Source organism: Hydractinia symbiolongicarpus, chromosome 9 (assembly GCF_029227915.1).
Source record: "Hydractinia symbiolongicarpus strain clone_291-10 chromosome 9, HSymV2.1, whole genome shotgun sequence".
Lineage (NCBI taxonomy): Eukaryota > Metazoa > Cnidaria > Hydrozoa > Anthoathecata > Hydractiniidae > Hydractinia > Hydractinia symbiolongicarpus.
Genome location: NC_079883.1, coordinates 16,308,778 through 16,322,778, shown reverse-complemented (window position 1 = coordinate 16,322,778; position 14,001 = coordinate 16,308,778). Strand labels below are relative to the sequence as shown.

At 35.6% G+C, this 14,001-nt stretch overlaps 2 protein-coding genes, 1 non-coding gene and 1 pseudogene across 4 annotated transcripts in view; 1 reads left to right on the top strand and 3 right to left on the bottom strand.

The window, feature by feature from the left end:
• Positions 1-466: 466 nt before the first annotated feature.
• Positions 467-13,832, bottom strand: LOC130656133 (retinol dehydrogenase 8-like). Its single transcript, XM_057458958.1, has 3 exons — positions 13,648-13,832; positions 4,595-4,706; positions 467-1,002 (listed from the first exon to the last, which is right to left on the bottom strand). Exons 1-3 carry the CDS (start codon positions 13,830-13,832, stop codon positions 829-831), a joined length of 471 nt encoding a protein of 156 aa, XP_057314941.1. The 3' UTR covers positions 467-828.
• Positions 6,604-6,768, top strand: LOC130660480 (U1 spliceosomal RNA). The gene has a single exon (XR_008987678.1). It is a non-coding gene; the product is annotated as a U1 spliceosomal RNA (small nuclear RNA).
• LOC130659433 (5S ribosomal RNA) lies at positions 7,487-7,605 on the bottom strand (annotated as a pseudogene).
• Positions 13,802-14,001, bottom strand: part of LOC130656129 (neurogenic locus notch homolog protein 1-like) — a 44,215-nt gene continuing 44,015 nt past the window's right edge. For both annotated transcript variants that reach the window (XM_057458951.1, XM_057458946.1), the window contains exon 29: positions 13,802-13,921. In XM_057458951.1, coding sequence (XP_057314934.1) covers positions 13,850-13,921 — 72 coding nt within the window. In that variant the 3' untranslated portion in view covers positions 13,802-13,849. The remainder of the gene's footprint in view (positions 13,922-14,001) is intronic.

The window sequence follows — 14,001 nt, the reverse complement described above, 5'->3', positions numbered from 1 at the left end:
TATTTTATCCATGACTGTAGCTAGGTAATAGCCAACGCTAGTGTAAAACATAAAATGCATACCAATCAACCTAGTTAGCTCAACACCAGAAAAGAGTGTAAACCAGCAACGTCAGCATGTTCAATGGGTATAAAATAAATGCCACCAAAAGTTTATAATTAGCCCATAGACAATTAAATTAAGAAATAATGAAAGCAGCCTCGACCTCAGGACTCTTTTTCTTTTTATGACAATTTCGGACTGCGATCGAATTATGGCAATGATTCCGCACCATAGATGGTGCCTTGAGATTTTAATGGATAGATGTGGCATACATGTTTTTTCAATGTAAATCTAATAAGCAAATACCTTTTTAACAATAAAAGTAAGGCTGTTCTACTGTGTGTTCCCGTCTTTACGGCGACAGATAAATAATTTTTCGATTCTTTAGAACTCATATGTAGCAAATCACGACCCGTGTTAGGACTTAATTGATAAAAAACGTCTGTGTACAAGTTCATATACAATTTAAGTGAATATATAGTGATGATAATTTCAAAATATTATCTACAAAAGTGCAAGCACCCTAAAAAACAGGAAATATACTAAAGCTTTTTGTTGCTGATCAAGAAAAAGGTTTAAATGATTTAACTTAAAGGATAAGAACCTACTCAATTTCCTCGAATATTCTCTTTGTCTTAGGCAATAATGCTCTATCGTCTTTCCTCGTGTGATTTATAAATTTAGAAAATTGTTTAAACTACTCGGCCAGGAAATTCAACAAAATTGGCACAAATGGTCTATATACGCACATATTTTCGAATGTCTACGCATGTACTTTCGAATGTGTTACGAAGAGAATACTTCTTCCCTGTACACTTGTGATAATGCATTCGTATAAATGGGATTTGTGTAGTGACAAAGTTGCTCTGACTTGCCATGCTCGATTAACTGCCTAATTTGCACAGCAACCTCTTCTGGTGTCTGGCCCATTGTTTGATAAGAGTCATTGTTCTTTTGCATCTAAAAACAACCACAAAAAATGAATGAGACAAGCTTTTTCTTAACAAGAACACCATTAGCAAAAATCTGAAATAAGGCAGGACCACATTTTTTCGAAATTACACAGGTTTCCGCGACGTTGTCTATAATATATGTTTGTGCTGAAACTTGGGAAAGCGACACAACTGAACTTCGCGGTTGTCCAAAGAATCATGAACTCGAACTGAAGACAATGCAAAAAATGCCATAAGTAGTGCAAGTGAACAAAGAGGAAGTTTTGAACCTTTTTTTTAATTGGATTCACAAGATTTTGAAGCACCCCACAATGATAATTAAAGAACAAAAAACCCTTTTTGTTTAATGTTGGGGATGGTTACATTTAAAGCCACCTAGTACCATGCCAGCACTCCTGAGGCACATTTATTGTGAAATAATGGTCCAAATTACAAAAAGCTATAATACATTATGTTTATGTAGCTAGATAGCTAGCATAGTTTTCAGAGGATTCTGTCAGAAACTATGACAAAAGCGAAGATTTTTTTTTGCCTTTACTTCATCAAACCGGCCTTAAAACATATACTAAGTTCCATGTCATTATTTCAATTTATCTGAAGTCATACGACTTTTACTTGTACAAAAAGCATGGTTTTTCATACCGCTGACACCAAATGGCTACAGAAACTAATCGGTTTGGAATTATTTTGTATTTTAAAAGTATTTTATTTTTTATATATATTTTTTATTTTTCTGCAAAAAAGAAGTTGTTGCAAAACTTATTACAAGCTCGTGAGCTTGTATTAAAACGCAACTGTGTCCTACAAGAATGGAAATTTTTGCCTCTCTGAGCACCGACACGGGAGTCGTCGTGTGTTCGAATCTCATCTTGGTAACTATTTTTACTTTTTTTTTCTTTTTTCTTTTTTAAAAAGATAAGACAAGTGTTCAAAACACTTGTTTAACTAACTAGTAAATAAAGATGTTTCCACCAAACTTTTTAAAAGTGAATGTAGGCAGAATTAAATGAATTAATGAATTTCGCAAATTTTGGGGTTTATGGGTTTGTGGTCTTTCTTCTTCCTGTCAGTCGGTTCACCCAAGACGGACCCATCGAAAATTAAAAGTTCGAGGAATTTTCCGTTCAGGAAGGTCTCACAAATCAATTTTGAAAAATAAGTGTGTAACAAATATTATTGCGTATCTGAATAGTAAAATATGTCGTGTCTAACTTCGTAACAAAAATCCCAATTTGATAGACAGCTTTTTGTAAACTTTATTCGCGAGGTTGTTTGCGTATATCATACGTCTTGTTATCACTATAAGGACCCCCTGCTGGACATTTGTTTTAAACCTAAAATTTTTCTCAGCGAGAAATTTTAGAAATTATAAATCGCAAAACTGCAAAATTTTATCTTATCAGCGAAATTTAATTAAATCCTCATGGAATTTTTTCTGATTAAAGTTCCTCCATAAAGAAATCTACCATATTACCCATATGGGTTAACATGATGAACAATGAAATTTTCCGCAGGTGTTCTCAAATATGTGTAGCAAATATGTGTAGTAAGGCAAGAAACTGTGAAATAATTTCCCTCTTTAAGTTTTGAATTTTGACCCAGTTAAAAATCTTAACCATGTCCTTTCATAGTTACTACAGCAAAAAAGTTTAATATCCAAACTTAACCCATGTGACTTAGTATTAACTAATCAATGCAAGCTTGCTCCTAAATGTAGCTGTAGGGTCTACCTGTTTAAAAACAACAAAAACAACGTCAAAGTTGTTCTCTTTTTGTAAACATTCGCCATTTTTGTACCTCACTACCTAATTCTATGTGTAAAATTTGCGCATGTGCGTGCAGTGAAAGTGCCCTGTAATAGATTCTAAAAATTTGTGCCATTGGCTCACACTTTAGGAATGACATACGTAACAAAAAAACCGTGCTTCGATATTTCTCCTAAACTATACCGAGAATTGGTTATGTATATCGGAATTAAATGTCATTAACTTTTATCAATTTTCAGGCTGAAATTAATCGTTGCACATTCTTATACACATGCATTGTATATATTTGATGAAGTGATTGAATCTTGCTAAAAGATCTAGAGACAGACATTAACATAGTAATTAAAATTGGCGACACATTTGATGTTGATGTTTTATTAGTTTAGTTAGATACGCAGTTAGAAAAACAAAAGGTTGATAATAATATGTCGTTTTATTCTCCTTTCTGAGAAAAATCAGCCTGAGGATTATTCTTAAGACTCATTGTCATCGTTCACCGTTTTCAGTTGCTTGGTTAAATGTACACATCTTGCTCAAAGTTTTGCAGCTAATTCCATACAAAAAAGGTATTAAAGCTTTATTATGACAAATTCAACAAAATATAAGACTTTTAGTCCACATTAGCACGTTTTGCTAAGTAAAAAAGCTGTGTCACGTGCAAATATATCTCTCACTAGCTATATAAACATAAAAAAACACAAAAACGTGCACAGAACGCCTCACGTTACACTACACGTTACACCCTCCTTGCCCAAATTCCCTAACAACATTGGCATAAACTCAACATGTTACACACATTACGCTCTATTTATAAAAAAAATATATATTTCTTTTATAAATAGGGTGTAACGTGTGGAGTTTCTGCCACTTTTGTACAGGAGTTTGTTGATTCAGAGCGTAACGTGGAGCGTAACGTGTTGAAGTTTTTGAATTTTAAATTAAAATGAATCACAATAAAAACAGAACAGGAAACACAAAATAGCTTATCCGTTCTTTACTTTTCCCTGATATTTAAAAAGTGCCAAACAGCTCGTAACGAGACTTTTAAATGGCAAGTTGAGCAAAAAAGTCCACTTTTACACAGCTGTGGCTATCATTATGGATTTTAAAAAGTTGACAACTCAGCGTAAAGCACATTCACAATGTGTATAAAAATGACCAAATAACTTTTCACAGAACCAAACAGATCAGACAAAAATTTGCAAAAAAATCAGTTTGTCTCATAATTTTTGTGGGGGATTGTATATAGTAATTTCGCCATTACGTATCAGCTGGGTATTATTTTTTGCGCCTAATTTGTTTAATGATCCCATTGGACTTTCAATCTCAATTTTTATATCAATTTTGTTAGAAGCTTTAGTTTACTCTTACTTTTTCGATAATCTTCACATTGTGTTGGTTAGGATTTAATTTATGTATATGAGTATACTATTTTAGGGAGGGAACTCATGTATGTTATTTAAGTGAACAGAATTGTCAATATTTTAAGAGCTTTTTTATATAAAATTTTAAATGTTTTCAAGTTTTTTTGCCATACCGTAAATGCTTGATTAAGCCACCGGAGCTTCAGGGTAGGGATTATACAATATTAAAAACAATAACTCAAAAATGTTTAATAAATTCAAAGCAAATTAGATTCAATGAGAAAACTTCTTTCTAAAATGATTAAAAGTTTTCTCTAAAGAATGATAAATATTCAAGGTTACAGGCTTAACTAGTTTCATCTTAAGGTTTTCAAGGTCTGGTAGACACACTAGTGGGAGAGAAAAAGAAAGTTCACGGGATGTACAAGATAAGATTTCTGATAAACAGATTAAAGCGAGCACAACTTACGAATGTTTCAAAAAGTTTCTTCGTTGTTGAATCGATATCTTTATCCGCCATTTTATCGACGCTCTTTTGATCGAAATGAGTAAACACAGGACCAGGTTCTACTAACGTCAAGCTAAAAAATCAAATAAATATTACTATCATTGCATGCAAGACAACTTAGAATACATTTCAACACGTAAATAAAAAAATAAAATAAATATTAAATAAATACACAGATCCTCTTCTTAATTTCTACTTTGACTTGGGAAGTTAAATGTGCTCGGGATGCTAATAACTATCTCTACATCCCCACTGTAACTACGTGACATTATCCACCAAGAGTATATATGCATGTAGTATTGCTTATTTTTTGCCCTTCATAAATATGAAGGGCAAGAAAAGTAAAACGAAGAAAATGAGAAATTTAAAAACGAAACTACTTAAACTTATGGAATTTTATCTTAAATTTACCCTTTTTTTTAACTGTTTAATTGACTAAGAAGTTTAACTTTGTACCAAGATAATGTTTTTTGTAAATGTGTGGTTATAAAAATAGCCGTTTGTTAATGTAATAGCCAGATACACAAATTATTTTTTTGCTGTCTTCTTTGCTGCCTTTTTGGAAGTCTTTTTGACCTTCTTTGCTGCAGGTTTTTTAGCAACAGTTTCTTAGCCGAGGCCTTCTTTGTGGCAGGCTCTTTTGCTGATTTCTTTGGCGTGCTCTTCTTTTCTGTCTTCTTTTTTGGTGTATTTTTCTTTGCAGTAGGCTTTTTTGCTGCGGCCTTTTTCTTAGGTTTTTCTTTCTTTACCTGACCTAGCTTAAATGATTCAGAAGCACCAGTGCCTTTAGTTTGAATCAAATCGCCTGATGTTACTCCTCGTTTAAGAGCCATTTTCAGATGAAGATCTGAGTTTTCAGCAACTTTGTAATTTGCATGAATATATTTTGTAATACCTTGGCGAGACGAACCACCGCGTTCCTTTAAGGTAGCGATAGCTGCCTTGATCATGTCCACATATTTAGGGTGATCAGCTGTCTTCTTTGTGGCAGGTTTCTTCTTGGGTGCGATTTTCTTTGGAGAAGCTGCTTCACTCATTTTTAATGTTCTCTTACAACAATCCAACGATAAACGATGCTTGTTATCACAGTAGAAGTATACTAAACATTACCGTGTAAATGAGATATAATTTAAGACGGTGCGAATTACGCGGACGTAAAAGTACCATTCCCGGGAATTGATTTGGCGCGAAAACAGGGATGTGTGTTTCTGTACATCGTATAATGTCTGTTTTGGGTGCCGCAACTATGCTATGCGAAAACATGTTAATTTTTATTCGTGATACGAGGCATTAGTTTGCAGGAGAAGCTGCTGGAAGTTGAGGTCTTCAGCATTACATCTAGTGTGTTAATTCGGGCTTCTTCCGCGCTCGTGTTAGGATTTTCATAAAGCGTTCTTTGATTTGCGTTACGTAGGTCGGCTTACATCGGCGACACGGCCTGTTTCCGGCTATTAGAAGCAATTCATATATTGAGCACTGCGTTTCGACTTTTTTATTAGACCACAGTAAAAAAATTTCTTTCATGGCTACAAACACGAAGAATTCTCCCGTAAGTAAAACGAATGTGCAAGCGGAAATAACGATGGGGCGAAGTCATAAGCATGGCCCTGTGGCCCAATGGATAAGGCATCTGACTACGAATCAGGGGATTCCAGGTTTGACTCCTGGCAGGGTCGCACTGTCGCATCTCGACTGCATGGTCTATTGTGTAACGCGCGCGCACGTTGTGGGGTAAGGCGTTGATAAACGGAATGTACGCCGGCATATTGGAAAGTAATATCACGCACTTAGTATTGTCGCCCTTGTTAATACAGTCCGCTTTCCGACGGCACTCCGCATAGTCTACGGCGGGAACAAAACGCGTACACTGGGGGAGAATGCAGCCTATGCCCCGCGACACGGCAGTTTATAACACACTCAAGCCACAAGTGTTTGAAAGGTACCCTCATGCTACGGTGCAATTCCAACTCATACTTACCTGACGGGGAAAAAAAGACTGATCAATGAGGGTTTTCTTCCAGAGTGAGGCTCTTGCATTGCACTACGCTTGGGCTATCCTCTGCAATTACTGCAAACGTCAGTAACTCGACCGTACAATTTCTGGTAGTGGGGGTCTGCGTCTGCGCCCACCCCCTTCCTAAATCAAAATGAACAAGCTTAAGCTAATTGGGCCCGCGCCCAATTAGCCTAAGCTTGTTCATTTTGATCAATTAAGGAACGTGGCGTTTGTTATGAGTGTTTCCTATCTGGCCGCAATAAATGCTCTCGTTCCAGGGCTGAGGTTTAAGAGCACCATACTCGGAATGGCGCGATAGAATTTCGTACATTATCTTTTCTCACAAAAAAATAAATTCTAAAAAGTATCCCTACCTTGGCTTGCTGTAACTCTTTACGACGACATTTTCAGGTGATAGTAAGAGAAATAACTTTTAACTTTTAGGAATGGCAAATAAAATAAAAGTCCGCCACCTTCCGAGGACTTATATCGCAATCACGGGCTTTCCCACACGTATCGTAACAGCCGAGCGAGGTTTTACCTTAGCGTTTAACTGACCACCGACACGCGGGTGTCGGTGGTCAGTTAAACTAAAGAGTTACAGCAAGCCAAGGTAGGGATACTTTTTAGAATTTATTTTTTTGTGAGAAAAGATAATGTACGAAATTCTATCGCGCCATTCCGAGTATGGTGCTCTTAAACCTCAGCCCTGGAACGAGAGCATTTATTGCGGCCAGATAGGAAACACTCATAACAAACGCCACGTTCCTTAATTGACATACTCAAAAGCTATTTTATAACAAGAAATATATCACAGCGCTATTGAAATAAAAAGGCAACAACAAGTGAAAATGAAAAGCCTACGACATCGGCAGTTCCCAGGTGGTTCCCCATCCAAGTACTATCCCGGCCCGACGATGCTTAACTTCCGTGATCAGACGAAAACGGGTGTGTTCATTGTCGTATGGCCGTAGACATTAACATTAGTAGGGGCAAATACGTGCAATTTATTTTGACATTGTTACCAAAATTTTTATTTATTTTCTTTGAGTTACTTAGGGCAAGGCGTATGCATGGATTATCTATTAGTAGACTATAAGGATATAGTTTTGTGAAAAAAAAACAATGTTTTTCTAAAGATGTGTGTAACAATAGCCGTTGTTTTCTGAGTGTTGCGGTTTACTTCTTCTGTCCTTTGTCGTTCTTCTTCGGAAGTAAGACAGCTTGAATGTTTGGCAAAACACCACCAGCTGCAATGGTTACACCGCTCAAAAGTTTGTTTAATTCTTCATCATTACGAACAGCTAATTGTAAATGTCTTGGGATAATCCTAGCTTTTTTGTTGTCTCTTGCTGCGTTACCAGCCAACTCCAATATATCTCAGCAGATAAATATTCCAAGACGGCTGCTAAGTATACTGATGCTCCAGATCCAATTCAGTTAGCACAGTCCCCTCTACGAAGGAATCTATGCACTCTTCCAACTGGAAATTGAAGTCCAGCTCTTAAGAATCTTGTCTTGGCTTTAGCCTTAGCTTTTCCACCTTTTCCACGTCCAGACATAACTGCAATTTATTTGTAAGTTAATACAAAAACGTACGAATATTTAACGTAAGTGTTAACGAAATAAACTTTAGTCGTTTTTTCATCCTAAAAATAGGATCGAAATCATGTTTTTTTAACCAATCATAATTAAGTATTAAACAAAAGATTTTTTTTCTAACCAATTAAATTGCGTATCGACGTTTTCGGATCGAATTCGATGCGATTTTTTTACTTATAAACAAAAAGTTTTGACTTGCTTACTTACGAGTTTAAGTAGCAAAAATTTTTAACCATGTCTGACGCTGCAGCTAAAGCCTGTGTCACACCTATGAAGCAGATGCAAATGCTGATGCAGAAGCAAGTTAATGTGAGCATGACTAAAGCAAGTGAAGCAAGCGTGAAGCATGAAGCCAACGTTGAAGCAAGAATATCAAAAAATTTTGATATTCTTGCTTCATTGCTGCATCTCCTTCACGCTTGCTTCATGATTTTTATGGTGTGAGCAGGTAATGCAAGGTGCGCAAGTGAAGCAAATGATAAAAAACAAAAACAAAAAAACAGAACTTATCATAACAACAAATATGGCAGATGAAAAACTTGCCGAAGTTGTCAGGAAATATACAATTTTGTGTGATAAATCCGATAAAGACCACAAAGATAAAAACAAAAGATTCCGAGCTTGGAATGATGTTGCGACCGAGTTAGGTTTACAGAATGGTAAGTTGAGAAATCCTATTTTTTTAGCTTACATACTTGAAAAATGTGAGCATTTGTTTTGTTTTTATAGCTAAAACTGTCGAGGTAGCTTTTAGAAACCTTAGAAATAAGTATGGCCGTGAACGACGCGAAGTAAAAGAAACTTTGAAATAGAGAACAGGGATGAACAAGAGATGATGATGGAGCAACTTAATGACGACGATGATGATAATATCGATGACAGCGCCTCCGTCGTGTCACTGGCAGCTTCAGATGTTTCATCTGTTACCGGCAGGAATAAATATAGAAAGAGGTCAAGGTAAAGCGCAAAACTAAGTATTATTATTATTTTTGATGTAAAATAATTTTGTAAAACATTAATTCTCTTCACAGAAAACCATCTCGCGAGGCTGACGATGATTGCGATAAACAACTAATGAGGACAATTGAAAAAAAGATTATGTAACCCAGCAAATTCGAAAGATGAAGACACACTGTACGGGGAGCTTCTAACAGCTAATCTACGTAAGTTATCAGGTAACAGGAAGCTATTGGCGAAACATAAGGTTGATAACATAATGCTTAAATTCTTGCTCGAACAACGACAAGAAGAATCTCCCATTGGATTTATGCCTTCCACACCCGTACCCACTGCACAGCCATCATCACCGCATATACAGAGTTGTTCGCAGACACCTACCACACCTAAAGTACCCCCTCAAGGAGAAATAAACACTGGAAGTCCAGTTTTCAATCGACAAATGTCGTTTACACAGCTTCTTTAAAATGGCCGAAATAAATATATTTACCTGGGAACTTATTTCAGCAATACCACGCAGGACAAAGGCAATAATAAATTTAAGATTTTGCATGCAATAGGTTGTATTTAATATTCCAACAGAAAATACAACTTTAATATGACAATATGTCACTGTAGTATCTCTCCTCTGCTGCATACGTGGTTCCACTGCCATGGTACCGAGCCTTCCATTGAGTTTACGTAGGTTTTGATAGCATTTCGTACTTCTATTGCTGATTGTGATACCCTAGATCCTCGTAATGAAGGAATGTCAGTTAAAAAAGCTCCTCTATCGTTACGTGTGGAAGTAATACTTCTCCATTCACCATCCTTTATTTTCCCTGTCTCATCATAAGAATCAACAAAACCACTAGGACAGTAACCAGCGCTGTTTGTTTGACAAGAAAGTTGTGCAAACACAACGCTGCTTTGGCTATCAAATCTGCTGTTTCTACGCTACATTGAATAGGCCTCATAAATATTCTCTACCGGGCACACAATATACCGAAGCTGTTCTCAATAATTCTTCTTGCCCTGGATAGTCGATAGGTAAAGATTGCTTGATCTTCGGGTATACCTCTGTCTGGAAATGGTCGAAGGAACCATGTTTGCAGCGAAAATGCTTCATCGCCGACGAGATAGTTAGGTATTTTGCCCAAGCTTGGGTTTTCATTCAGTATTTCAGGTTCTGATAAATTCATTTGGTTTTGAAAAAATGCTCGGCCCATCAGTGAATCCGGAAAACACCACTATCATTGTTTGATCCATATCTGCCAACATCAACAAGCGTAAAGATATATCTTGCATCGCATATGGCCATCAATACAGTGCTAAAATACCCTATATAAAATACCCTAAATATAGGGATCCGCTATTTAACGGTGATTTAATAGTGACGTGTTTCCCATCGATTGCACCTATGCAGTGTCAAATCATCAGCGATTCTTTTCCAGTCATCGGGATGCTTTAGTATACGTAAATACTGTTCATTTAGAACATCCCATATAGCGGTACATGTTTCTTTTATTATACCGCAGATAGTAGATCGACCAATTCGGTAGGAAAAAGATATTGTTAAGAATAATCGTTCAGCAGGAGAAATAGCTTTTCTAAATCGAGTATCATTCTTTGCTATCGATGGACCAATAACATTTAAGAGGTACTGGAAAGACTCAGGCTTCAGTTATTACTCAGTTATTATATAAAACAAATTCTTTCCACAAACTTAAGCTAAAAAATTATATAAAATTCTAACTTGAAATAAGATTCTCTGTCCCCAAGCAGCACTTCTTGAACCAGCGTATGGTAAACACCACGTTGTTCACGATGCTTAAAAATCTTGCGAACCCATACTTTTCTTGAAATATTTAGAGTTTTTTCTCGTCGCTTGTGCCGTCGTTTTTTCAACAACAAATATCCCAAAATCATAACTAAATACTCCTCTTCATCCATGTTTAACAAAAGAATGCAAGTGATCTTCTTGCGCTAGTGTGAGCTACTTGCTTCGCATCTTGCTTCATTTCTTGCTTCGCACTAACTGCGCATGCTTACTTCACTTGCTTCTACATCTGCTTCATAAGTGTGACACAGGCTTAAAGGAGGAAAACAGGCACCTAAAGTAGCCAAGAAAGATGAAAAGAGAGCCGGCAAAAAAGAAGGAAAGATTAGTTGAACTGGTGAAAAGAAACGCAAGAGAAAGAGAAAGGAAAGTTATGCTATTTACATCTACAACGTTTTGAAACAAGTTCAACCAGATGTCGGAGTTTCAAGGAAAGCTATGAGCATCATGAACTCATTTGTCAACGACATCTTTGAGCGCATTGCTTCTGAAGCTTTGCGTTTGGCTCTTCAAAACAAAAAGTCGACCATCTCTTCTCGTGAAATTCAAACTGCGGTACGTCTTCTCTTGTCTGGAGAACTTGCAAAATACGCAGTCAGTGAAGAAACAAAAACCGTCACAAAATACGATTGCTTACTTCACATGGCCTAACAAGATTACCAACATTCAAAGTGGGAAAGATTGGACAGTTGCACGACCTGCAATCTTGTGATTAAAGTTTTATGTACTACCACAACTACTACACCACCAACGGTTTCGAATCCTGGACTATTACAAAATAGGTTAACAATATTCAGAAATAACTAATGTCAAATAACCTTTACATAATAATGAAAGTTTCTGAAGAAAAACACCAAAATATGAAAATTAAAGAATTGCCTACTTTACGTATATATAAACACTTTATCAAAAGTATCGAATGGACAAAATGTTATTTGCGAAAACGCATAATAACATAAAAACGAGATTGGTTATGAGCAAATTTTAAGTTTGCATTATTTTCAAAATTAGTTTGTCATACAGTTTAATTATTAACATTTAGTAATAATATGGTTATTCACAAAAATTACTTCACAAAGCAAGTTTCCTTTGTGCAGTAATTAAAAATTGTTGCTTGTAAAAGAAAAACAAAACGGTTACGGTTGCTCGAACGGTTCTGATGTACTGCCTAGAAAGAAAATTTTTTTTGCAAGTACAAATTTTGTCCACAAAATGCTTGTCAATGTCATTTCAAATATATTTAAAACTTCAAAATTTTATTTTTTTAATAATAGGAGATATTGGGGTCAAATTCTAGGAGAAAACACTAAAAAACGTATAAAAAAAATTTTAGGAGGAAATGAAGAGTTACTGATAATCAAGCCTTTCCTTTTTACATGTCAGGGAGGCTGTTTGTCTGTAACAGGGAAAGAAATTATATTTCCTACAATTTTCTAAAACGGCGTCCATAAAGCATTTCCTACAACTATATTCTGTAATTTACAAAACGTTTGTTCACATTTTAAATTATCTTAGCGCAAATCATGTGATAAATAACAAGGCAAACTAATTAGCAGAAAATTTTATTGTATGTCAATTTAAATTTACCGTGACGGGTTTTGAAACCACAGGGAATGTAGTTGCTTTGTTTTAAATTTGTGTACAAGTCAAGGGCTTTGTTATTGTTATTATTGATTTTGTTCAAAAGGTTTACTGGTTTATGTAAGAAGCGTAAAACATTTTCTGGATTTTTCACGGGTTTAACAACTAGTTTAGTATATTAATACGCTAACTGTGTCTGTAACTTAAAATAATATTCGGCTTTTCAAAGATGATTTTTTCTTCTCATACAAATCGGTTTATCGGTTTTTTAAACATTACTTTATCACAAAGACTGACGTCTAGTATTATTAAAATTAGTGTAGTCATTGGACCGATTTCTCAAAGTTGTACAGTTTCGGAAGCAATCGGTTGATGGCAGGTCATCAAAAATTTTTTAAACCCTGATATCTCCTTACAGTTTGTTAAAAGCAAATGATCCTTTATATTATTTTGATCACCAGTTTCAAGCTCTAGAAGGAACATGTTAACAATTTTTTTGTATATGTACATTATTAATGACGCTATCAAAAGATATCCCCGTAACTGTTTGCCTTCATAATCATGTGGATTTTTTACGGGTCGTTCAACTAGTGTAAATATAATTCATCTGTTCTTTCAGCAAGATAAACGTAGGTCATTTTTTTGTCTTTTTAGGTTATGTAAGAGATTGTGGAATATGAAATATTTTTTGTGAGGAAAAAAACAAATCGACACTAAAGAATTTCACGAATATTATCTTCTGTGAACAAACAATTTGAACAATTCTAAAGGACTGGCAGACAGATTACCAGGATGAAAATTTTGAAAGTATTTTTTTAGAACTCTTGTAGCATCCAATATCTATGCTGATAGTTATTGAGCTTATGACACTTTGTGTTGTTCACGCAAAAATAAATGAGACATTTGAGTCTAAAAAAGTGTGGAATGGACGGTGCGCTGATTTTACTTATGAATAATCCTTGCTATTGTATTAAGGATCTTTCGTTAAAATGACAGTAAAAACATTAATAACTTTGTTTCAATTAATGTTGGGAGGATAGTAAAATCTGCGGATCTTACTTGATGCAGAAATCCTTAAGTTCTTCACGCAAAGATTCGCAATAGCCTTCCACAGCAAACTTTGAAGCTGAGTAGATGCTGTTAAAGGGGAAACCAATAATGCCACAAATGGCTGACACAGCGACTATATGACCAATTTGTCTGTTCTTCATCGAAGGTAAAACTTTGGATGTCAAACTCATCATACCGATAGAATTAGTGTTTATGACGCGCTTAACGTCGGCGACGGATGTTGCTTCGACCGGCGCGCAGTGTCCAATTCCAGCACAACGAACTATGAATAAATTTCGATAAATTAATATTTAATATCCACAATAATACACAGGCAGCTTTAACCACACGTTTGATCTTAAA

Coding starts and splice junctions, on each gene's coding strand:
- LOC130656133 (XM_057458958.1), bottom strand. CDS start 13,832: ATGATGAGTTTGACATCCAAAGTTTTACCTTCGATGAAGAACAGACAA. Junction 4,707..13,647: donor CTTAAGGATTTCTGCATCAA/GTAAGATCCGCA, acceptor TTGATTTTTTAG/CTTGACGTTAGTAGAACCTG. Junction 1,003..4,594: donor AGAAACTTTTTGAAACATTC/GTAAGTTGTGCT, acceptor GGTTGTTTTTAG/ATGCAAAAGAACAATGACTC.